We start from the raw sequence: 26,043 nt of genomic DNA, 5'->3' as shown, positions 1-26,043 counted from the left end.
TCACATCCTTCAAGAAGATGATAAGTCATTTATTCACGTCAGTAGAGCAAGAAAGTGATCATTTTCTTACCTTTAAGGTCCTCAGTTCTGGTGACGTCACAGGGGACGAACATGACATTATCGTCACCATAAGACTGTTGCAATTGTTGCAGCGTAGCTGTTGCAGCCTCCGTGTCTGTGTCAGCCATGCAAACCTGCAATACCACACTAGTTATAAGTGGGGTTGGTGATAGAAGGTTGTGTATTGTTGGGTTGTTGGTCGGTTGTTAGTGGGTTATTAGTGGGTTGGCAGTAGATGGTAACAGAGGATAAGCGATAAGCGTTAAACGCACAGGCAGGATTTTGGATTTTTTTCTGGCTTATTACTCCGCCTGCGAGTACAGATAAATCCTGCAAAACATTTTCACACATTAATTATACACGGAATATCTCCTGTGTGTCTCTTAATAGTTCTTATGTGTGTAATATTTCAAGGAGTAGTAATGTCTGAGGATCTCACTTTCAAGGATCACAACAGTGCCACGATCACACGTGCAAAGAAAATGATAGGATGGATGAACATCAAAATGGTATACAATACCGACAGGTTGGTAGGTAAGACACATAGGCAACAGTTAGGCAACTTTATTCCGAAACGTTTCGCCTACACAGTAGGCTTCTTCAGTCGAATACAGAAAGTAGGCAGGAACAGTAGAGTTGTGAAGACGATCTAATCAGACCATCACCCTTGAAGTCGTAGAATTTTGAGGTTGTCAGTCCCTCAGCCTGGAGAAGAATTCTGTTTCATAGTCTCAAACAGCGTAAAGAACCAGCTGAGGGACTGACAACCTCAAAATTCTACGACTTCAAGGGTGATGGACTGATTACATCGTCTTCACATCTCTACTGTTCCTGCCTACTTTCTGTATTCGACTGAAGAAGCCTACTGTGTAGGCGAAACGTTTCGGAATAAAGTTGCCTAAATGTTGCCTATGTGTCTTACCTACCGATAGGATGGATAATGAGAACGTTCAAAATGAGAGATGCCAAGCCCATGATGATCCTTTTCAAATCACTTGTTCTCTCTAGGCTGGAATACTGCTGTACATTAACATCTCCATTCAACGCAGGTGAAATCGCAGATCTAGAGAGTGTAGAGAGATCCTTTACTGCACGTATAAGTTCTGTCAAGCACCTTAACTACTGGGAACGCTTGGAAGCACTTGACTTGTACTCGTTGGAACGCAGGAGGGAGAGATATATCATAATCTACACTTGGAAAACCTTGGAAGGAATGGTCCCAAATCTGCACACAGAAATCACTCCCTACGAAAGTAAAAGACTGGACAGGCGATGCAAAATGCCCCCAATAAAAAGTAGGGGCGCCATTGGTACACTAAGGGAAAACACCATAAGTGTCCGGGGGCCAAGACTGTTCAACAGCCTCCCATCAATCATTAGGGGAATTGCCAATAAACCCCTGGCTGCCTTCAAGAGAGAGCTGGACAGATACCTAAAGTCAGTGCCAGATCAGCCGGGCTGTGGCTCGTACGTTGGACTGCGTGCAGCCAGCAGTAACAGCCTAGTTGATCAGGCCCTGATCCATCGGGAGGCCTGGTCATGGACCGGGCCGCGGGGGCGTTGATCCCCGGAATAGCCTCCAGGTAACCTCGAGGTAGGTATCCAGGTAACCTCCAGGATAGCCTACATGGGTGTATCTGACAGCTGACCGCAGGGGTATGTCTGACAGCTGGTCGCAGGGGTATGTCTGACAACTCACCGCAGGGGTATGTCTGACAGCTGGCCGCAGGGGTATGTCTGACAGCTGACCGCAGGGGTATGTCTGACAGCTGGTCGCAGGGGTATGTCTGACAGCTGACCGCAGGGGTATGTCTGACAGCTGACCGCAGGTGTATGTCTGACAGCTGGTCGCAGGGGTATGTCTGACAGCTGACCGCAGGGGTATGTCTGATAGCTGGCCGCAGGGGCGATGATAACAGAAATCACTGAGAGATATCAGTGATTAGACCTACAGCAACACCATCACATCAGTGATTAGACCTGCAGCAACACCATCACATAAGTGATTAGACCTACAACAACACCATCACATCATTGATTAGACCTACAACAACACCATCATATCAGTGATTAGACCTGCAACAACACCATCACATCAGTGATTAGACCTACAGCAACACCATCATATCAGTGATTAGACCTGCAACAACACCACCACATCAGTGATTAGACCTGCAACAACACCATCACATCAGTGATTAGACCTGCAACAACACCATCATATCAGTGATTAGACCTGCAACAACACCACCACATCAGTGATTAGACCTACAGCAACACCATCACATCAGTGATGATTAGACCTGCAACAACACCATCACATCAGTGATTAGACCTACAGCAACACCATCACATCAGTGATTAGACCTGCAACAACACCATCATATCAGTGATTAGACCTGTAACAACACCATCATATCAGTGATTAGACCTGCAACAACACCACCACATCAGTGATTAGACCTACAGCAACACCATCACATCAGTGATTAGACCTGCAACAACACCATCACATCAGTGATTAGACCTGCAACAACACCATCATATCAGTGATTAGACCTGCAACAACACCACCACATCAGTGATTAGACCTACAGCAACACCATCACATCAGTGATTAGACCTGCAACAACACCATCACATCAGTGATTAGATCTACAGCAACACCATCACATCAGCAATTAGCCCACAACAACACCAGTGATCAAACCTACAGCAACACTATCACATCAGCGATTAGACCTACAGCAACACCATCAGTGACTGTTAGGTAAATAACATTCTAAGTTATGGAACAGACATTGGGTGCTTTGCAGTCGTATATCGAAGGAGGAATGTTGAATGGTACTATGTCTAGCTATGGCCGAATGCAAGTATAAACTGAGTAGGTCAATCGTGAAAAGCAAATCTAGTAGTATCTCTCCGACAGGGCATTCCCTGTGAAGGAACTCGATTCGAATTAGCTGCCTTTTCAGGAAAAGATCAAGTGCCTTGATCTGTCCGAATGCCCCCTGAAATCTGAGGCATCTTCACACTTTCCTGTGAGAAATTGCAACACCAGGTATTCAGCATTACCAGTGCCTTTACCGTTTGGTAACGCTATTACCAAAGGTGTGGGTTTGTCAGACTAAAACTTGACCTTCAGCTGGAACGTTAACAGCGTCTCTGGGAGAGGAAAAACAACGCTATAAACTGTTATACTTACTGCAGAACGTAAGTATGTCGACAGCATATCAGGTACGTGGCAAGGCTTTAGTGGGACGGATTGCTTGAATGTCAAAATTCTACTAGTCTCTGGTCTAGACTGGACTAGATCAGGTGGAATAGCTACATATCATCAGTCACCCAAGCAACTTCAGAGCTTGGATAGACATGTTTACACACACGATGCAAACAAAACCCCCTTAACTTAAATCAACACTGTAGTAAAAACGTTAGGACTGCTTACAGTTGTTACACAGCTCTGTATATACTGTATGATACAAGAACAATGAGAGGGAAGCAACTGTATGTACTGTATGATACAAGAACAATGAGAGGGAAGCAACTGTATGTACTGTATGATACAAGAACAATGAGAGGGAAGCAACTGTATGTACTGTATGATACAAGAACAATGAGAGGTAAGCAACTGTATGTACTGTATGATACAAGAACAATGAGAGGGAAGCAACTGTATGTACTGTATGATACAAGAACAATGGGAAGGAAGAGACCATACCTGACATCACTGACATACTACTATATAGAAAGCCGCTTGTTATGCTGAGCATTTCCCGCAAATTAGGTCAGTTTTGTCCCAGGATGCGACCCACACCAGTCGACTAACACCCAGGTACCCATTTTACACTGACGGGTGAACAGGGACAGCAGGTGTCTTATGGAAACACGTCCCTAATGTTTCCAGCCGTACCGGGTATCGACTCCCGGACCTGAGTGTGTGAGCTGAGTGCGCTACCAGTCGAGCTACGAGACATCCTCACTGTAACTGCCCGAAATTAATAATGAAACAAAAAACTCTTGAAAAAATAGATTAGAGGAGAAATTTTTTGTTCTTAAGAGTTAACAAACTTGGTTTATTAATAGAGTAATAATCTGCATAATTATCATTTGAAATATGATAATTATGGTGTTAACAATAATGTTAACATTAACAACAATGTTAACACCAACAACAATGTTAACACTACAACAATGTTAACATTAACAACAATGTTAACATTAACAACAATGTTAACATTAACAACAATGTTAACACCAACAACAATGTTAACACCAACAACAATGTTAACACCAACAACAATGTTAACACCAACAACAATGTTAACACCAACAACAATGTTAACACTACAACAATGTTAACATTAACAACAATGTTAACATTAACAACAATGTTAACATTAACAACAATGTTAACACCAACAACAATGTTAACACCAACAACAATGTTAACATTAACAACAATGTTAACACCAACAACAATGTAAACACCAACAACAATGTTAACACCAACAACAATGTTAACATTAACAACAATGTTAACATTAACAACAATGTTAACACCAACAACAATGTTAACACCAACAACAATGTTAACACCAACAACAATGTTAACATTAACAACAATGTTAACACCAACAACAATGTTAACATTAACAACAATGTTAACACCAACAACAATGTTAACACCAACAACAATGTTAACATTAACAACAATGTTAACATTAACAACAATGTTAACACCAACAACAATGTTAACACCAACAACAATGTTAACACCAACAACAATGTTAACACTACAACAATGTTAACATTAACAACAATGTTAACATTAACAACAATGTTAACATTAACAACAATGTTAACAGCAACAACAATGTTAACACCAACAACAATGTTAACACCAACAACAATGTTAACACCAACAACAATGTTAACACCAACAACAATGTTAACACCAACAACAATGTTAACATTAACAACAATGTTAACACCAACAACAATGTTAACACCAACAACAATGTTAACATTAACAACAATGTTAACATTAACAACAATGTTAACACCAACAAGAATGTTAACACCAACAACAATGTTAACACCAACAACAATGTTAACACTACAACAATGTTAACATTAACAACAATGTTAACATTAACAACAATGTTAACATTAACAACAATGTTAACACCAACAACAATGTTAACACCAACAACAATGTTAACACCAACAACAATGTTAACACCAACAACAATGTTAACACCAACAACAATGTTAACACCAACAACAATGTTAACATTAACAACAATGTTAACACCAACAACAATGTTAACACCAACAACAATGTTAACATTAACAACAATGTTAACATTAACAACAATGTTAACACCAACAACAATGTTAACACCAATAACAATGTTAACACCAACAACAATGTTAACACTACAACAATGTTAACATTAACAACAATGTTAACATTAACAACAATGTTAACATTAACAACAATGTTAACACCAACAACAATGTTAACACCAACAACAATGTTAACACTACAACAATGTTAACACCAACAACAATGTTAACACCAACAACAATGTTAACACTACAACAATGTTAACACCAACAACAATGTTAACACCAACAACAATGTTAACATTAACAACAATGTTAACACCAACAACAATGTTAACACCAACAACAATGTTAACACCAACAACAATGTTAACACCAACAACAATGTTAACACTAACAACAATGTTAACACCAACAACAATGTTAACATTAACAACAATGTTAACACCAACAACAATGTTAACACCAACAACAATGTTAACACCAACAACAATTTTAACACCAACAACAATGTTAACACCAACAACAATGTTAACACTACAACAAGGTTAACATTAACAACAATGTTAACATTAACAACAATGTTAACACCAACAACAATGTTAACACCAACAACAATGTTAACATTAACAACAATGTTAACACCAACAACAATGTTAACACCAACAACAATGTTAACACTACAACAATGTTAACACCAACAACAATGTTAACATTAACAACAATGTTAACACCAACAACAATGTTAACACCAACAACAATGTTAACACTACAACAATGTTAACACCAACAACAATGTTAACACTACAACAATGTTAACATTAACAACAATGTTAACATTAACAACAATGTTAACATTAACAACAATGTTAACATTAACAACAATGTTAACACCAACAACAATGTTAACACCAACAACAATGTTAACACTACAACAATGTTAACATTAACAACAATGTTAACATTAACAACAATGTTAACACCAACAACAATGTTAACATTAACAACAATGTTAACATTAACAACAATGTTAACACCAACAACAATGTTAACACCAACAACAATGTTAACATTAACAACAATGTTAACATTAACAACAATGTTAACACCAACAACAATGTTAACATTAACAACAATGTTAACACTACAACAATGTTAACATTAACAACAATGTTAACATTAACAACAATGTTAACATTAACAACAATGTTAACAATAACAACAATGTTAACACCAACAACAATGTTAACACCAACAACAATGTTAACACCAACAACAATGTTAACACCAACAACAATGTTAACATTAACAACAATGTTAACATTAACAACAATGTTAACACCAACAACAATGTTAACACTACAACAATGTTAACATTAACAACAATGTTAACACCAACAACAATGTTAACACCAACAACAATGTTAACATTAACAACAATGTTAACACCAACAACAATGTTAACATTAACAACAATGTTAACACTACAACAATGTTAACATTAACAACAATGTTAACACCAACAACAATGTTAACACCAACAACAATGTTAACATTAACAACAATGTTAACACCAACAACAATGTTAACATTAACAACAATGTTAACACCAACAACAATGTTAACACCAACAACAATGTTAACATTAACAACAATGTTAACACCAACAACAATGTTAACATTAACAACAATGTTAACACCAACAACAATGTTAACACCAACAACAATGTTAACACTACAACAATGTTAACATTAACAACAATGTTAACATTAACAACAATGTTAACATTAACAACAATGTTAACACCAACAACAATGTTAACACCAAAAACAATGTTAACACTACAACAATGTTAACAACAGCAACAATATTAACTCCTCTTAGTGTTCTCATATGTTCGTGTATAGCTTAGTGTTGATTTTTGCACAGAAAAGCGTCATTTGCTAGTAAGCCACATTGTACTGCATGTGCAGTGCGGGTGTGTTCATGTTTTCCATGTGTCCTGTATGGTCTTGAGCCCAGCTGTGTGGACCATAGGTCTGCGCCCAGACCATTGTGTTGCCTGTCACCCGGTGTGACCCACACATTGACAGCTGACATTAGTCAGTCGAGGCATCAGTCCTGAGCATCTGAGCCCCTTGTACAGGAAGCTTTTTATGTTCGCCGCTTGTGATGCCTTGCAGAATTGTACCTGCTACGATTCCCATCGAGATTTGTTTCACTTCACCTTCAGACCGTCAGAGCAGTTATATGTAAATCAGTCTGGGGATGCTTAGACTAACCTCTGCTATAACTCCAACTGCTGAGAGAATGACACTTGTCAAGCTGTAGTTTGACCCTGATGGCAGGCACTGTGTCAGCCTCATGTCATAGCTTCAGTGAGCAGCCTGCACAAAGATGATGTCACTTTGACTGCTAGCCTGCTCACTGCAGTATGGTGTATGATTACGACTCCCAGGTGTTTGCTGAGTCGTCTCTGAACAGCTATGTCTCCTGTGTTGCGGTATCTGTCCAGATGCAGGAAGGTGTGCAGTGATGCCCCTCGACGCTCACTGCTTTTGACCTCAATGTTTAACACACACCACCTTTTTTTCTTCCCTCTCTGTGGGAAGTTTTTTTTCCATGTCCATATGGACATATATGTTTTTATTTTGTGTTCTGTGCCCTGTTCCTGCGAGAGAGAGACCGAGCTTTTTTTTATAGCCAATCATGGTCAGGGACGACCATGGTGGTGCATGGCCAAGCAAATGTAGACAGCCTATACTGTCTGCATAGACAGCCTATGCTGTCTGCCAGCTGAGTTCATATTTCGCACCATGCTCGTGCTGCCACCTATAGGCCTACCACTTCAGTATGCCAAGACCTGCCTCTCACTCTTTCAGCGGTCTTCACTCAGTCAACAAGGCCTACTCCTCTCTCCCTTGCAGGCATGGCCATCCCAGGCCATTGCCACTTAACACACTGCCTGTGTACCCCACGACATTGCAAATTAAGTAAGAAGCCTCCGAAGACTTATCATTGCTCCTCGCTTCCAAGAACGACCCAATAAACCCATTCAATACAACTGCGTTTCATCACACATAAAGGGATTACCAACAGACCCCTGGCAGATGCCTAAAGTCAGTGCCTGACCAACCAGGTTCATATGTTGAACTGATCAGATCCTGATCCACCGTGAGGGCTAGACATGGGGTCCTTGATCCCTGAAGCATCTCCCATATAGACACAAGGTAGGTAGACCCGTGACACACCTGAAACCCACAAGTGACACATCTGTGACACCAGTGAGACACCTGTGACACCTCTGATGTACATATGACAAACTTACAGAGCATTCCTAATATCTATGCCTAAGATCACTCGTCACTGGTGATTGATTGGCACGCAGGTGCACCTGGTCAAGATGACAGTTGCTGCCAGTGGCCCGAGGGTCCAACTGGTCAACAAGACTGATCACCTATCAAGTTTGAGGGAACGAACACCTTAAAATTACCTCTGGACTTCTTCCACTGTTTCCAGTAGAAACAGTGTTACCCAAGTGTTGCATGTGCCTTATTCATCAACAAAAAACACTGACCTTGGCTCCTCTGGCAAGAAGACTCTCAGTAAAGGCTCTGCCGAGCCCTTTGGCAGCTCCTGTTATGATAGCAACACTACCAGTGATCTCCATACTGCCTCCGTACCTGTAAGTACACCACAACATGCAGTTACAACACACACAATGTATATATATATATATATATATATATATATATATATATATATATATATATATATATATATATATATATATATATATATATATATATATATATATATATATATACATGCTCCGAGATATGTAGTTCTTAGTGTATATCTGCTCATGGATTAAAGTATTCTTGACTGGTTGTGAGTGAGTGACATCCAACCTTAATGACCCGCGAAATAGGTGGTGACCTTAAACCTAAGTAACATGATAATAATAGAAGACTGTAATAGGCCTACTGGTCTAAGCTAGGTGAGTCTCTCTCTCTCTCTCTCTCTCTCTCTCTCTCTCTCTCTCTCTCTCTTGCACACACACGCGCTCGCACGCACGCGCTCAGGTGAACACATACACACACACACACACACACACACACACACACACACACACACACACACACACACACACACACACACACACACACACACATACACACAGGAAAGTCGGTAAATGAAATGATGGAATTCGTAACAACAAAATGCAAGGAGGCAGAGGAAAGGTTTGTTCCCGAGGGCAACAGAAATAATGGGAAGACCAAAGCGAGTCATTGGTTTACCCGAAGGTGTAGGGAGGCAAAAACTAAGTGTAATAGAGCATGGAAAAAGTACAGAAGGCAAAAAACACAGGAAAATAAAGAGACTAGTCGAAGAGCCAGGAATGAGTATGCACAGGTAAGGAGGGAGGCCCAGCGACAGTATGAAAATAACATAGCATCGAAAGTCAAGTCTGACCCGAAACTGCTGTACAGCCACATCAGGAGGAAGACAACAGTCAAAGACCAGGTAATCAGGCTGAGGAAAGAAGGTGGGGAACTCACAAGTAACGATCACGAGGTATGCGAGGAGCTCAACAGGAGATTTAAGGAAGTATTTACTGTAGACACAGGAATGGTTCCGAGAAGACAGCATAGAGGGGAACACCAACAGGGAACATACCAACAGGTGCTGGATGACATATAAACAACGGAGGAGCAGGTGCAAAAGCTGTTAAGTGACCTCGATACCTCAGAGGACTTAAAGAATCTTTGAGGGCAATTGGGAATGTTTGGTTTTAACATAGAGCTATATATCATTCCTTTACTAATATTAATTTCATCAGAGGATAAATCAGAAAATTTCTCAAAGCTACAAAAGGCTTTTGCAATTTCAACATTATTAAGTTTTTTTGAAGTTGCAAAACTTCAAAAATTGCAAAAGCTTTTCGTAACTTTAAAAAATTTTCTGATTTATCCTCTGATGAAATTAATATTAGTAAAGGAATGGTATATAGCTCTATGTTAAAACCAAACATTCCCAATTGCCCTCAAAGATTCTTTAAGTCTTATGATACACTTAATAACAATAAAAATTTGCGCCTTACTAAAGCAGACAAAATAAATGCAATAGTAATTATGAAAGAAAATGATTACCAAGAAAAAATTAATAATCTCTTAGATGATACTGAAACCTATTCTAAACTTAGGAAATATCCCCTAGAAACCGTTAACAGCAATTTCAATAAAACAATAAAACTTCTACTGAAAGGCAAAGATGAATTAGTCAAACAATTTACTTCCACTAATCCATCTTTACCTTACATGTATGGACTAATAAAAACACACAAACCAGGGAATCCAGTCAGACCAATTATTAGCTCCATAGGATCAGTTTCATATAAATTATCCAAATGGCTTGTTGATATTTTGAGCCCTATTGTTGGCAAAATTTCTAACTTTAATGTTAAAAACAACATAGATTTAAATGATAAATTATGCTCCTTGACTGACTTAAATGATTTTAACATGGTTAGTTTTGATGTTACTTCCTTGTTTACGAAAGTTCCTGTTGATGATTTATTAAGTTTCTTATCTGAAGAACTCGTTAATTATGATTTACCATTACCAGTTCCTACTATCATTAAACTTATTAAACTTTGCATTGTTGATGCAAAATTTGTATTTAATGATAAGTTTTACACTCAGAAGTTTGGTATGGCAATGGGAAATCCTCTTTCACCTGTCCTTAGTAACCTATACACGGAATTTTTTTAAACAAGGTTGCTTAACACAATCCTCCCTAATAGAGCTAAATGGTTTAGATATGTTGGTGATATTTTGTGCCTTATGCCCAAGAATGTAGATATACACCATTTCCTTGGCAAATTAAATAGCTTAGCCCATTCTATAAACTTTACTGTTGAGTTTGAAGAAAATAACTCATTGCCTTTTCTAGATGTTTTAATTATTAAGGGTAATAATGAATTCAAATTTAAAATTTACAGAAAACCTACAAATAACTGTTCCTATGTCCACTATTATTCTTCATATCAAGATAGAGTTAAACTGTCTGTTTTCTCATCAATGTTTTTGAGAGCTTTACGAATTTGTAGTCCAGAGTTCATAGATGAAGAAATATCCAAAATTTATGAAATAGGTAATGATTTCAAATACCTAAGAAACGTAGTTGATAAATCTTTTAAAATTGCTAGAAATACTTCTTACAATCCAAAAAGGGACAACCAGCCATATTCAACTAAAAATTTGTTGGTTCTCCCTTACCATGAAAGCTTGGTTGATGTGCTTTCTCTTCTTAAGACTTTTAATATCAAAGTTGTATTTAAAAATCTTGATACAGTAAAAAAACTTTTGATAAAGAATTCCCCCCAAAATGCTGACGGATGTGTCTGTAATATTCCTTGTAATATTTGCGATAAAGTTTATTACGGTCAAACTGGTAAAAGTCTCGAACTAAGATTAAAACAACGTAAATATAGCATTAGAACTGGACAAGATTCCAATGCTCTATTTATTCATGTGAGAGATTTTAACCATCCAATTGATTTTCAAAAAGTTGAGAAAGTAGTATCAAGCAAGTCCATGATCGACAGGAATATAATTGAATCTTGTTTCATAAAAAGCAGTTTTGACAATAATATGAATATTTCCTTTGGTTTATATAAATTAGATCCATTTATAATTAATAGAATTTGGGAAGAATTTAATAATACATTGGACAAATAATAAATTTTAAAATTCTTAATTCTTGGGTAGAATAGTTTGTTGGTGGGTTGTGTAAAGGACCTTTCTAGTTGGGCCAGCAGGCCTGCTACAGTGTTCCCTTTCTTTTGAGCCGCACGTCAGGTGTTGCTTTGTTGTGGGATGTGATAATGAGGTGTGCGCTAGACCCTTTATGTGCCTTCCTTTGATGCATTACTTTCAATGTTCCTTGATAATGTGAGTAGTCACGAAAGCGCTTGGAATTTCTCTATTCTTTCACAGAGGTTGTTTTGCATATTCTGAAATCACCTGTTTACTGTGGTCTTATTGCATATATATATATATATATATATATATATATATATATATATATATATATATATATATATATATATATATATATATATATATATACGGTGCATGTTGTTACGTGTGTATCACCGATTATAAGGCGAAAATCTCATCCAGCTCCTCAGAGCTGGGGCGTGTGCCCAAAATACAGCAGGCATTACCCCTTCGAACAGCTGCACTGAGCCGCTGGAACAGGAAACTAGCTGCCCTGGGATCCCTAGTTACCCTGATGAGTCTTTTTCCCAGCTCCTTAAGGAATTTAGATGCACTCTTTCCCCATGAGCTAAGGGTCTCTGAGCCTATGGGAACAAACATATAATGATGGGAAAGTTCTCCATATTTTCTAGACTTTTGGGACTCCCTGAAGCTGGCAGCTGCCCCTCCTTCCTCCCTGGTGTATTTGAGATAGGTATCAGCCAAGGTAGATGCACATGTATAGTCCCACACCACCTGCTTCCCATCTGTCCAGGCTTGAAGGGTGATAACATCTGGACGCTTCTGGCTGCCATCAGATCTGCATAGTTGGGATGGCTCCCTTACTCTCAGTAGTAGTAACCAGTTACCAGTCTCAGTAGTAGTAACCAGTTACCAGTAACCGTCCGTTGACTCAACGACCAACCGTCTCTGCCTGAGTCACTATCTGAATTCATATTGTGCTGACCTCAGCAGTATAAGGCCCCCTCACATAGGGTACTGCAGCCGGCTAGTCAGTATTACGAGTGTATCCAAGGAGATAGGTAGGGCTGGCAAGGGCTCTCTCCACATAACAGTAGTTATACGTAATAACAGCCTACGTGAGTATTTCTTCCCTAATCCACGTATCGAACTCCCACATGATAAATGGTGTACAGCGGTCTGGAGCATGGATTTACGTTTTTAAGGGTAATTCAAGGCGTTTGAAGACTGTTGTGAGTAGCCGGCAGGGTCAAAGGTGAATCTCCAGCCAGCCGCCTCCCCTCACACCCTCCAGCCACCAGCTACTACCCTCACAATTTCATCCTGCAAGCCTGTTGCAGCCGTTTCAAGCTTCCTGGCTTAGTTCGTGTGCTAATTGCTTCAATCTCCGAGGGGTTGACCCGGATTTTGCAATTAAGCCAGCCAGTAAGCCAGACTGTGGAAGTGAACGCCAGTCAGCCTATCATCCAGCCTGTCTCCTGTCTTCCAACTGCTTCTCCGTGCTTTGTGCATCGTTACACGTCTTTCAGTCAGCCATTCTCGTGGTGTAAGCCAGTCAGCCAACCCAGCTTCTAACCCAGCTGAGAGAGAGAAGTAAGCCACGCAGTAAGAAGTAAGCCAAGTTCCTCTGAGGAATTGTCTATATCGTTTTGTGCTCCCTGTTGGATGCTAAGAGTGGTTTTCACCATTCCTGTGGCATAGAGTGGGTTATTAAGCCACCTTCGTGGGTAGTGAGTGGAGTCCGCGCCAGTGAGCGCCAGCAGTCACACCCCCCCCCCCTCTACTCACACCACCCCACCACCACCACTCTCTCCCACCACCAGACACCTCATCTACCTGTGGTTGTTTGTACCCTTGTACCGGGTCCTAGTACTGTTTTGGCTCACATAATTGGTCAAGAGATTGTAGCTGGTGCCACCGATAAAGCCAGTTATGTGAGTTCGCCTAGAAAGCACATTTCTTCACGACAACAGTGTGAGTGGAGGAGGAAACACCACCCGCCCACTCATCACTCGTCACCGCCCGTCTACTACTCCAGACTCCAGTGATAATTTTCTTGAGACATTTTTCTTGCATTTAAAGACATTTGCGTGTGTGAGACATTTATAGTAAATTGTTTGTGTACTCTAAACCTTGTGTTTTCAGTGTAAACGCAGTATTTTCTTTGACTCATTATTTTTACAATATTTTTCAGTGTTTTCACTTATCTTATATTTTTATTCTGTGTTTTTCTTTATGCTACTCCTGTCTGTAGTAAGTATTATTGTGTAGTGTACCAGTCAGTCACCCTGTGTGAAGTGATTCATTTTTTTTTTATTGTATTCTTTCAGCGTTGTATACCCCAGTAATTATCATTGTATTTCATGCAGTGATATTCACCCCAGTATACTAAATTATCCATTTATTTCTATGTGTGTCTTTTTTTTTTTTTCGTATGCCAGCAGTGTCTCATTCCTCTAATTTTTTCGCAGACTGTGTACCATTATTTTTGCCAGCAAATTTTTGTCGTATCAATCACAGCAAGATTTTGTTGTATCAGTCACAGCAGGAGTTTGTTGTAAGAATAAACTAATACTGTTGTGTGCCCCACCACTGTAAGTGTTACCCTACCTGTGTTTTATTTTTTTTATAATTCTTGAACAAATTCACTCTTGATGCAATTTCAATTACTTTTAACGTAAAGTGTTTTCCTTACTCTGTTTGAGTAAATTGTTTTGTCTAATTTACAATTAAGAGTTAAAGTGTTCAATCAGTTTATTTTTTTTGATCTTCATATTTTAATTTATCATTTAACCTGAGTTTTCCCAGTGACACTTTATTACTGCAGTGATTATTTCTACACTTTATTTTGTTGCACTTGTTCAGCAGTGAATTATTTTCTTTTATTGATATTTTTATGAATTATATTTTAATTTTGTCTATGCATTCTTAGAAAATACTTAAATTTCCCAGTTAACAATTTAATATTTTTATTTTATACTTTCACATTGATTTAAAAATTTAATTAATTAATTTCTTTATTAGCAAGAGTAAAGACAGCTCATTTTGCATTTAATTCAGTCTCCAGTAATATTTTTACTTGTATATTTCAATGTAATTTTTTTTCTTGGTCAATAGTCCTTTAAATTGAGTTTTCCTTCCTCTTGCAGTGTATCTTAGACATTATTTCTGCAAAATTAGTTGTATATCTTTTCATTTCAATTCTATAATTTTATATCATTTTTATTGTTCATTATTTTTGCCTTATTTGTTCTCGTGTTACTTTGCCATTATGTCTCACATACCGTCAAGTGGTACTTTAGTGAATGTCGACACTCAGACCTCTCAGGCTACTGCTGGTCATGTCATCAGTCCTCACAGTTCCTTACCGACTGACAGACCGACCCAGACACCGAGATATTATAGTTATACTCGTGATTCCCTTGATGCGTTACCTTTATTCAATGGCCATGTACATAGTCTTGAAGCATGGTTTGCAGCCATTCGTTCTCGTGCTAGTGCTCTAGGTGAAGGTCCTCCTTCAGAGGAAAGCCTTATCAGACTTGCTAAAGAAGCTCTTTATAGATCTCGTGCTGCTGTTCACGTTGTTGATCTCCTTGATATGCGAGACTTCAGGAATCTTACTAAGTGGTCACAATATGAGGAACTGATTCGTTCTTTCCTTGTCCCAGTAAAAACAGCTGATCCATATGTTGTTCTTAGGGAACTAGTGAATGCTACACCCATGAGTACTGAATCGTTGAGTGCATTTGCTGTTAGATTAGACAAACTTTTATCATCAATGCTGTCCAATCATCATCTTTTCTCCCTGAGGAGGCTAAACCATTTACAGAATCAATTGCTAAAATAGCAGCTTTTGGAGCAATTAAAGAACTAATGCCACCTGCTTCTGTGTGTGCTTATGAGGCTGATCCTCCAACTGTAACGATGGAACCACTTACAGCCTTAAATCATGTACGTTCCTTGTGCCCCCAGGGTACTTTCCCTTGTATCAAAAGTAATGTCACACATATGCCTCAGTCTGCACCACCTCTTGTTTGCGCCACAGAGACAAATCGTAGTCGTCAACCATCTCAGAGATCACCAAGAACCAGTGTACAGAGTCGTTATACACCTCGTAGTATTCATAGTACATTCAGTAACCATAGTCGGCGAAATTGTTATAACTGTGGTTTCCGTGGCCATATTGCAATTAATTGTCCTGATAGTTACCCTAAGAGACGTCGTACTGATGATGAGTACTCAGATCTTCCCTACTGTACTTATCATAGAATACATGGACATGACACATCTGAGTGTAATGCTCTCTATAACCTTCAGTACTCTAGGTCTTTCTGTGGTCGTTCCAACCGCAGAACCCGTAGAGGAAACAGATCTCGTGGTTCTCAAAATAACCAGAACCAGACTTATTCTTTCAATTCTCAAACTAACCAGAACCAGGCTCGTTCTTCCAATTTGGGGGAATTCGAGCGCCCCAGTCAAACCGTCCCATGGTGACAGTAGGTGATAATGAGTACACCATCCCCGTTCACAATTCCTTTGAAGCCTTAAGCAGTCTCGAGAATGACAACCCTGCTGATGATGTTGCTTCACATGTTTCTGACATAGATGATTTTGGGGATGGAGTAGAACAAGTCTTTTCTGATGACAATCCACCTTTTTGTTTGCACATAACTTCCAATGCAACCATAGGCCCTATAGTGCAGGCATCTGTTTATAATGCGCCCGTTCAATTGTTCATGGACTCTGGTGCGCAAATCAATATTATTAGGTCTAGCTTGTTTAAGGATAAGAAGTTACGACATGTCCTTCTCGTAGAACCGACTCCTGTGTCCTCCCTTAGTGGAGTATCTGGTTCTCACCTGCGTGTCCGAGGTCGGACTTCCCTAACCTTTTCTATCCAAGGTAGAGACTTCACTGTTTCCTTCTTTGTTGTCGACCAGATTACTTTCCCTGGTGACCTTCTACTGGGATTTGCTTCCATGCGAGACTTACGCATTGTGCTCGACCCTTATCGATGGCATGCACAAATTGACGACTTGATCGTTCCATTCTGGGGTTACCAGCTTGGATCAGAAATCTGTTATACTGCTGCAGAGTATGATGTACGGATTAAGTCCTTACAAGCTAATGCTTTCTCCAGTAGCGTACCCAAGCGGTCAGGCACTGGTAATTCTGTCACTCCCATCAGTGTTCCACCTATACCTTCAGAATTGCAGGATAGTCCGATGCCTCAAGTGTCCGAGGACGCTCAGATTGCCTTGAGTGCTCAACCTATCCCTGCAATGCCTGCTAGTTCGAGTAGTAGTTTCTCCACAGGGGACGCCTTGTCGGAAAACAATTACTTGCAACTAGTAATGCCATCTCTTGTTGATGTCACATGCCGTCTGCAGAAAGACGTCTCTGTTGCGGCTAGTGCTCTCACTAGAGTGTCTGTTGTTGTTCCTAGTGTTCCAGATGGTGATAACGTCCTAGTTGACAGTGATTCCTGCAAAGTAAAAGGTCTATTTGTTGAACCATCCTTACATGTTGTACGAGATAGTAAGATCCATTTCTACCTGGCCAACACTTCTGGTCACAGTGTTCGCCTTAGGGCAAATACCAATCTTGTTGACCTTGTTCACTATCCTTACCCTGTTCAGGTAGAGGATGAGTTGCCACCTGACCAGTGGGTCGGTGCTATTTCTGCCGGGGAGACCTCATCCACTTCACTGGATCAATCTGTTCCACCAGTTGAGGAGAAAGACTTAGCTCCCACTGACTTCCCAGATGAAGTCAAGCGTTTGTTGACTCTGTTGAACAAACGTCGTAAAGCCATTGCTTTACCAGGTGAGAAGATGGGTATAACGAACTTATTGTCCCATCGTATTCCACTTGAACCTGGTACTAGACCTATCTACATACCTGCGTACAGAATGCCTCATTCACAAGTTGCTGTCGCAGAAGAATTGATCAATCAAATGCTTGATGATGGAGTTATTGCACCTAGCAATTCCCCTTGGAATGCACCCTTGATACTAGTACCTAAGAAGGATGGTACTTGGCGTCCAGTAATTGACTTTAGGAAGTTAAACGCGAAAACCATTCCAGATCGCTTTCCACTCCCTGTACTGGGTGATCTTTTACGTAATATCGGAGATAACAAAGTCTTTTCAACCCTAGATTTGTTACAAGGGTTTTGGCAAGTCCCTCTTCACGAGGACAGCCAAGAGCTAACTGCATTCTCCACTCCTACAGGTCATTATCACTTCCTCCATATGGCATTTGGATTACGATCTTCCCCTATCACGTTCTCAAGGCTCATGACTAATATCTTTAGAGGTCTCATAGGTAATGCACTTATGGTGTACTTAGATGACGTAATCGTCATGTCTAAAGATGTGGATACACACTTGAAAAGACTTGATGTAGTACTTGGTAAGCTTGAAGAAGCCAATTTAAAGATCAAACTGTCTAAATGTCAATTTTTCAGATCAGAAATTAAGTTTCTTGGTCACGTAGTCACTCCTAGAGGGGTTACGACTGACCAAAGTAAAGTAACTGCAGTACTAAATTTTCCAACTCCCAAAACTGCTGATGCCGTAAGATCCTTTGTGGGCTTAGCAGGTTTTTATAGATCTTTCATTGCCAATTTTTCTTCCATAGCTGCTCCTCTAACTGAGCTGCTTAAGAAAGATGCTCCTTTTGTTTGGACCTTCCGTCAAGAAAGAGCATTCCAAACTCTAAAAGAAAAGCTAACATCTGCTCCAATTTTGAAATTTCCAGATTTTTCTAAGCCCTTCTATCTGACAACTGATGCTAGTTCAATTGGCATAGGTGCCGTACTAGCTCAGAAGACCGATGGCAAGTACAACGCAGTTGCATTTGCTAGCCGAGTCCTTACGAAGGCTGAACGTAATTATACAGTAACTGAGCAAGAAGCTTTAGCAATAGTATGGTCTTTAAAGCACTTCCGAGACATTATTTATCAGTACTCTGTTCATGTCTTGACAGATCATGCTCCACTGATACCCTTATTCCAGAACAAACAACCTACTGGAAGGTTAGCTAGATGGACCTTGACTATCCAAGAGTTCAATCCCACCTTTGAGCATTTACCTGGCAAGTCAAATGTAGTCGCAGATGCCTTATCGCGACATGTTAGTATAGTAACTGCAGACCCTCCATTTAGTGCTGAAGATGTAAAGAATGCTCAACGAACAGATCCCATGTGGTCTGGTGTGATTCGATTCCTGCTCCAGGAAGATCTTATTCTGACTGTGAAGCCACCAGCTCCCATCAGTGACTTTGTCATGAACCAAGAATTACTGTATCGAACAGCCGAATTGGGTACTCCTAGCAGAAGAGTATACCAGTTAGTAATTCCACAGTCACTAGTGAATGTAGCCTTACAGCTAGTTCACGATGTACCAGGTGTTGCACACCCTGGTATGGATCGTTCAGTAAAACAAGCCAGATTGAAATACTTTTGGCCTCGAATGGCAACTGATATTTCTGAGTATGTTAAGAAATGTAGTGTCTGCATGCAACATAAAGGCAATGCTAGTGGTCCTAATCCAATCCAAGTATATCCAACTACTAGCGAACCTTGGGAAAGAGTTGCGCTAGATTTGTTAACTAATTTCCAATGTTCCCTCCAAGGTAACAAACATCTGTGTGTTATGGTAGACCATTTCACCAGATATTGTGAGTTAGTTCCTATTGCAGATAAGACTGCCGAGACAGTAGCTAAAGCGTTTAAAGAACGCATTATCTGCAGGCATACCACCCCTAAGTCCCTAGTAACAGATAATGGAGGTGAATTCTGTAATGAAATTCTTGAAAATTTGTGTACCTTGTACAAGATCTCTAAATCCACCATTGTTCCTCATCATCCTGCCAGCAATGGGTTAGCGGAACGAACCAATAAGAAAGTACTTGATGTCTTGAGAGCCACTATCAATCCCAACAGTGAAACTTGGGATGAAGTTATACCTGATATGCAGTGTGCTATAAATTCTGCTTACAATGTTTCTATAGGTGACACTCCACATTATGCATTGTACGGTGTAGATAAACGTTTGCCTTATGAGTTGTCACACCACCTGCTTCCCATCTGTCCAGGCTTGAAGGGTGATAACATCTGGACGCTTCTGGCTGCCATCAGATCTGCATAGTTGGGATGGCTCCCTTACTGCTGGGCATCCAGCTGTTGTGAGGCTCCTCTTGATAATGTTATTAACCTCCTCATGTCTTGCAATCTTACCCTCGGATTTATGGCACACAAGACCATGGTACCCAAATCGGTCTGCTGCTTCACTGCCACAAATACACATGTGTTCGGTGAGAATAGGAGTGGCAAGTCGAAGGGCAACACCGATGCGGATGGTCTGTGGGTCGAGGCGTGTGCCAAGGCTGGAGTTGGGAACAGCCAACAGAAAGTCCCCAGCATGAGGGGCTCTCACTGCCAGGAGACGGGCTCTATCCTTCCCTGACACACTCTGAAGCATTGAGGTTATATTTTCCACTATTGGATCATCACAGTGCGATTGTTTGTAGTTGTTGGGGGGAGCAGGTCTGGTTTCAGAGTCCATTAGATTATCCCAGATCATTGCTCTGTCAATGAATTTTTGGTCCTGGACTCCAATCTTGTCCCTAAGAGGTTCAGGGAGAATCGCTGCTACATGCTCTCTGGATGCAATACATGAGGACAGAAAAGCAGGTAATGCAATCTGTGATGACTTGCGGACACCAATGCCTCCTAGTCTGACTGGAAGTGTAGCTTGGTTCCACTGCCCGTCTTCTAGAGTAAGGTTAAGTACTTTCGTAAAAATCTGCCTCAGAATACTGTCATATTCGTGCAGTATATGGTTATCATATGAAGGTGCACATCTTAGGAAATATGTCAACCTGGGCAGACTCAAGCACTTTGTGAGAAGGTACAAGGCATCATGGGTGTCCAGATTGCCTATTCGTTGTTCCATTCTCCTTAACTCTTCCAATTTCTTCCTGAGAATTGTGTCAATGGCATCGCTTCCCAGAGGTGCTCCTAGCAAGACACTATTTGTGGGGGCAATGACTGCTGCTCCTGGTGGTTTTGATCTCACTGTATTTATCACTTGTTGACTGACCGAGATGATTTCACATTTGGATGGATTCAGGATGAGACCCATTTCCTGTCCCCGTGTCATTACCTGTGTAAGGTCATGTAGGAGGGACTCCTTTGTACCTGCTAGTGTGCCATCATCTAGAAACCAGATGTTTAGCTTACTGGTCAGTCTGACTGTGATTTCCCTAACTGCTATACAGAAGAGAAATGGTGCAAGAGGATCTCCTTGTTGGACACCCTCCGATGATGTGATTTCATGCTCTCCAAAGAGAAGCATTGATTCCTTGCTATACCCAGCTGAAACAAAAGGGAAGAGACCAGGGAAATGTTCTTGTACTGCTGCTAATACCACGTATCTTTTCAGGAGAGTGAATGCATTCTTGAAATCTAATTTTACCACTGCATTGTCCTCATGCAGGTTGTTAATATACGCCCTTGTTGCATGAACCGCTGCTTCACTTCCTTGAGAGACCCCAAAGCCAAGCTGGTTTGGTTGAAGCATCATGGCTGCCTGTGCACCAATACTTCGAACAGCAGCTTTGGATACGAGGTGGCGTAATGTGTTGCCTACTGCAATTGGCCGAATTCCTCCATCCTTCTTTTTAAGTGCACAAAGTGTTGCACCAAAAAAGAAAGGTCTAATTTCATCAGGAATCAGACCAGCCAAGGAATTGTTGATGAACCTTGTGATCTCTGAAAGCAGTGTCTCTGCAATTTCCCCAATAACCGGATTAACCATTTCCTTTAAATGCTGTGGCCTTATTCCAGTGTAACCCCCAGCAGAGCCAGATGGGAATGACATTATTGCTTTGTAAATGTCTGAGTCTTCCACAATCAATGGTTCCATAGTGGGGACAGAGGTGTTGGAACTGTTGGTGCCACTGGTTTCCCTGGCAGGGTGCTTTCCTCTAAGTGCTTCAGCTGTGTCAGCATCCCTGGGAGCAACTGTATCCTCACTGGTAATAATTCTGATTGCCCCCACTGTGTTGCCCTCTTCAATTTTCTTACTCACCTGGACTCTGATTTTTTCACTGTCAGTAGAGTGAGTGGGGGTTCTGCCTCTCCCTATTTTGTGTTGACGGGGAAGGCGAATAAGGTTATCAACTCTAGGAAAATCTCTCAAGAATTTAATTATCATTGAGGCTAGCCTCTTTCCCCTTCTTTCCGGCACAGCTGAGCAGACATTGCCAAAAAGTAGCAAGTTGTGCCATGCCTTGATGGTTTACCTGGAGTTTACCTGGAGAGAGTTCCGGGGGTCAACGCCCCCGCGGCCCGGTCTGAGACCAGGCCTCCTGGTGGATCAGAGCCTGATCAACCAGGCTGTTGCTGCTGGCTGCACGCAAACCAACATACGAGCCACAGCCCGGCTGATCCGGAACTGACTTTAGGTGCTTGTCCAGTGCCAGCTTGAAGACTGCCAGGGGTCTGTTGGTAATCCCCCTTATGTGTGCTGGGAGGCAGTTGAACAGTCTCGGGCCCCTGACACTTATTGTATGGTCTCTTAACGTGCTAGTGACACCCCTGCTTTTCATTGGGGGGATGGTGCATCGTCTGCCAAGTCTTTTGCTTTCGTAATGAGTGATTTTCGTGTGCAAGTTCGGTACTAGTCCCTCTAGGATTTTCCAGGTGTATATAATCATGTATCTCTCCCTCCTGCGTTCCAGGGAATACAGGTTTAGGAACCTCAAGCGCTCCCAATAATTGAGGTGTTTTATCTCCGTTATGCACGCCGTGAAAGTTCTCTGTACATTTTCTAGGTCGGCAATTTCACCTGCCTTGAAAGGTGCTGTTAGTGTGCAGCAATATTCCAGCCTAGATAGAACAAGTGACCTGAAGAGTGTCATCATGGGCTTGGCCTCCCTAGTTTTGAAGGTTCTCATTATCCATCCTGTCATTTTTCTAGCAGATGCGATTGATACAATGTTATGGTCCTTGAAGGTAAGATCCTCCGACATGATCACTCCCAGGTCTTTGACGTTGGTGTTTCGCTCTATTTTGTGGCCAGAATTTGTTTTGTACTCTGATGAAGATTTAATTTCCTCATGTTTACCATATCTGAGTAATTGAAATTTCTCATCGTTGAACTTCATATTGTTTTCTGCAGCCCACTGAAAGATTTGGTTGATGTCTGCCTGGAACTTTGCAGTGTCTGCAATGGAAGACACTGTCATGCAGATTCGGGTGTCATCTGCAAAGGAAGACACGGTGCTGTGGCTGACATCCTTGTCTATGTCGGATATAAGGATGAGGAACAAGATGGGAGCGAGTACTGTGCCTTGTGGAACAGAGCTTTTCACCGTAGCTGCCTCGGACTTTACTCTGTTGACGACTACTCTCTGTGTTCTGTTAGTGAGGAAATTATAGATCCAACGACCGACTTTTCCTGTTATTCCTTTAGCACGCATTTTGTGCGCTATTACGCCATGGTCACACTTGTCGAAGGCTTTTGCAAAGTCTGTATATATTACATCTGCATTCTTTTTGTCTTCTAGTGCATTTAGGACCTTGTCGTAGTGGTCCAATAGTTGAGACAGACAGGAGCGACCTGTTCTAAACCCATGTTGCCCTGGGTTGTGTAACTGATGGGTTTCTAGATGCGTGGTGATCTTGCTTCTTAGGACCCTTTCAAAGATTTTTATGATATGGGATGTTAGTGCTATTGGTCTGTAGTTCTTTGCTGTTGCTTTACTGCCCCCTTTGTGGAGTGGGGCTATGTCTGTTGTTTTTAGTAACTGTGGGACGACCCCCGTGTCCATGCTCCCTCTCCATAGGATGGAAAAGGCTCGTGATAGGGGCTTCTTGCAGTTCTTGATGAACACGGAGTTCCATGAGTCTGGCCCTGGGGCAGAGTGCATGGGCATGTCATTTATCGCCTGTTCGAAGTCATTTGGCGTCAGGATAACATCGGATAGGCTTGTGTTAATCAAATTTTGTGGCTCTCTCATAAAAAATTCATTTTGATCTTCGACTCTCAGTCTGGTTAGCGGCTTGCTAAAAACTGAGTCATATTGGGACTTGAGTAGCTCACTCATTTCCTTGCTGTCATCTGTGTAGGACCCATCTTGTTTAAGTAGGGGCCCAATACTGGACGTTGTTCTCGATTTTGATTTGGCATAGGAGAAGAAATACTTTGGGTTTCTTTCGATTTCATTTATGGCTTTTAGTTCTTCCCGCGATTCCTGACTCCTAAAGGATTCTTTTAGCTTAAGTTCGATGCTTGCTATTTCTCTGACCAGTGTCTCCCTACGCATTTCAGATATATTGACCTCTTTTAGCCGCTCTGTTATTCTTTTCCGTCGCCTGTAAAGGGAGCGCCTGTCTCTTTCTGTTTTACATCTACTCCTCCTTTTTCTTAGAGGAATAAGCCTTGTGCATACATCGAGTGCCACCGAGTTAATCTGTTCTAGGCATAAGTTGGGGTCTGTGTTGCTTAGTATATCTTCCCAGCTTATATCGGTTAGGACTTGGTTTACTTGGTCCCACTTTATGTTTTTGTTATTGAAGTTGAATTTGGTGAATGCTCCCTCGTGACTAATCTCATTATGTCGGTCTGGGGCTCCGCGCATACATGTCTGAACCTCAATTATGTTGTGATCTGAGTATATTGTTTTTGATATGGTGATATTTCTTATCAGATCATCATTGTTAGTGAAGATGAGGTCTAGTGTATTCTCCAGTCTAGTAGGCTCTATTATTTGCTGGTTTAAATTGAATTTTGTGCAGAGATTTAAAAGCTCGCGTGAGTGTGAGTTTTCATCAGAGCTGCCTCCTGGTGTTATTACTGCAACAATATTATTTGCTATATTCCTCCATTTTAGGTGCCTTAAGTTGAAATCCCCCAGGAGCAAGATGTTGGGTGCAGGAGCTGGAAGGTTTTCCAGACAGTGGTCAATTTTTAACAGCTGTTCCTGGAATTGCTGGGATGTTGCATCCGGAGGCTTGTAGACTATCACAATGACTAGGTTTTGGTTCTCGACCTTTACTGCTAAAACTTCCACTACATCATTTGAGGCATTTAGCAGTTCTGTGCAAACAAGTGACTCTGCAATGTACAGGCCAACCCCCCCCCCTTTTGCCTGTTCACTCTGTCACATCTGTATAGGTTGTAACCTGGGATCCATATTTCGTTGTCCAAGTGATCCTTTATGTGGGTCTCAGTGAAAGCCGCGAACATTGCCTTTGCCTCTGCAAGCAGTCCACGGATGAAAGGTATTTTGTTGTTTGTTGCTGGCTTTAGACCCTGTATATTTGCAAAGAAGAATGTTATCGGACTGGTGGTATTGTTGGTACTGGGGGGGGATTTTTTTTCCGGCATTAGTATCTGTATCTGTTGGTTTGGAGTGGAGGCCATCGACTGTGGTTCCACTCCAGGAATGACTGGATTTGGTGTACGATTTCTGCCATTTCCTGCCAGTTTTTTTTCCTTCCTGGCACTAAAAAACCTCTCCCTCTTGAGTGGCTGTGGCTACCCAGGTTTTCCCATGGCCTGGATGTTTTGTATCTTTTTGTCCCCTTTAGATGGTATGCCTGGCAATTTAAGTTATAGCACAGTCTTTCCTGTACTGAAGAGGTACACAGTTCAGGGTGAAAAAGCTTACAGGAAGGGAGTTTGCATTTTCCTGTTGTCATATGGGCATGGCATTTCCTAGGGTGGTCATAGTTGCACGTCCCATCTGTTTTTCCAGATTTCCCATGCCAGCAGATACCGAGTGCATAGTATGTGCACAGGCTTGGTTTCCGTTTGCCTTGGGTTTCTGTGACTGTATTCCCTGTTGGTGCATGTTGGTGGAGCATTT

At 41.0% G+C, this 26,043-nt stretch overlaps 1 protein-coding gene across 1 annotated transcript in view; it reads right to left on the bottom strand.

Moving 5' to 3' along the window:
• LOC128692676 (15-hydroxyprostaglandin dehydrogenase [NAD(+)]) overlaps positions 1-9,101 on the bottom strand; it is a 60,589-nt gene extending 51,488 nt beyond the window's left edge. The window contains exons 1-2 of the mRNA XM_070088150.1: positions 8,991-9,101; positions 71-194 (exon numbers count right to left, since the gene is read on the bottom strand). Coding sequence (XP_069944251.1) covers positions 71-194; positions 8,991-9,083 — 217 coding nt within the window. The 5' untranslated portion in view covers positions 9,084-9,101. The remainder of the gene's footprint in view (positions 1-70; positions 195-8,990) is intronic.
• Positions 9,102-26,043: the final 16,942 nt, after the last annotated feature.

Source organism: Cherax quadricarinatus, chromosome 24, assembly GCF_038502225.1.
Source record: "Cherax quadricarinatus isolate ZL_2023a chromosome 24, ASM3850222v1, whole genome shotgun sequence".
Lineage (NCBI taxonomy): Eukaryota > Metazoa > Arthropoda > Malacostraca > Decapoda > Parastacidae > Cherax > Cherax quadricarinatus.
Note: the sequence above shows the minus strand (reverse complement) of the source record. Positions and strands in the feature narration are given on the sequence as shown.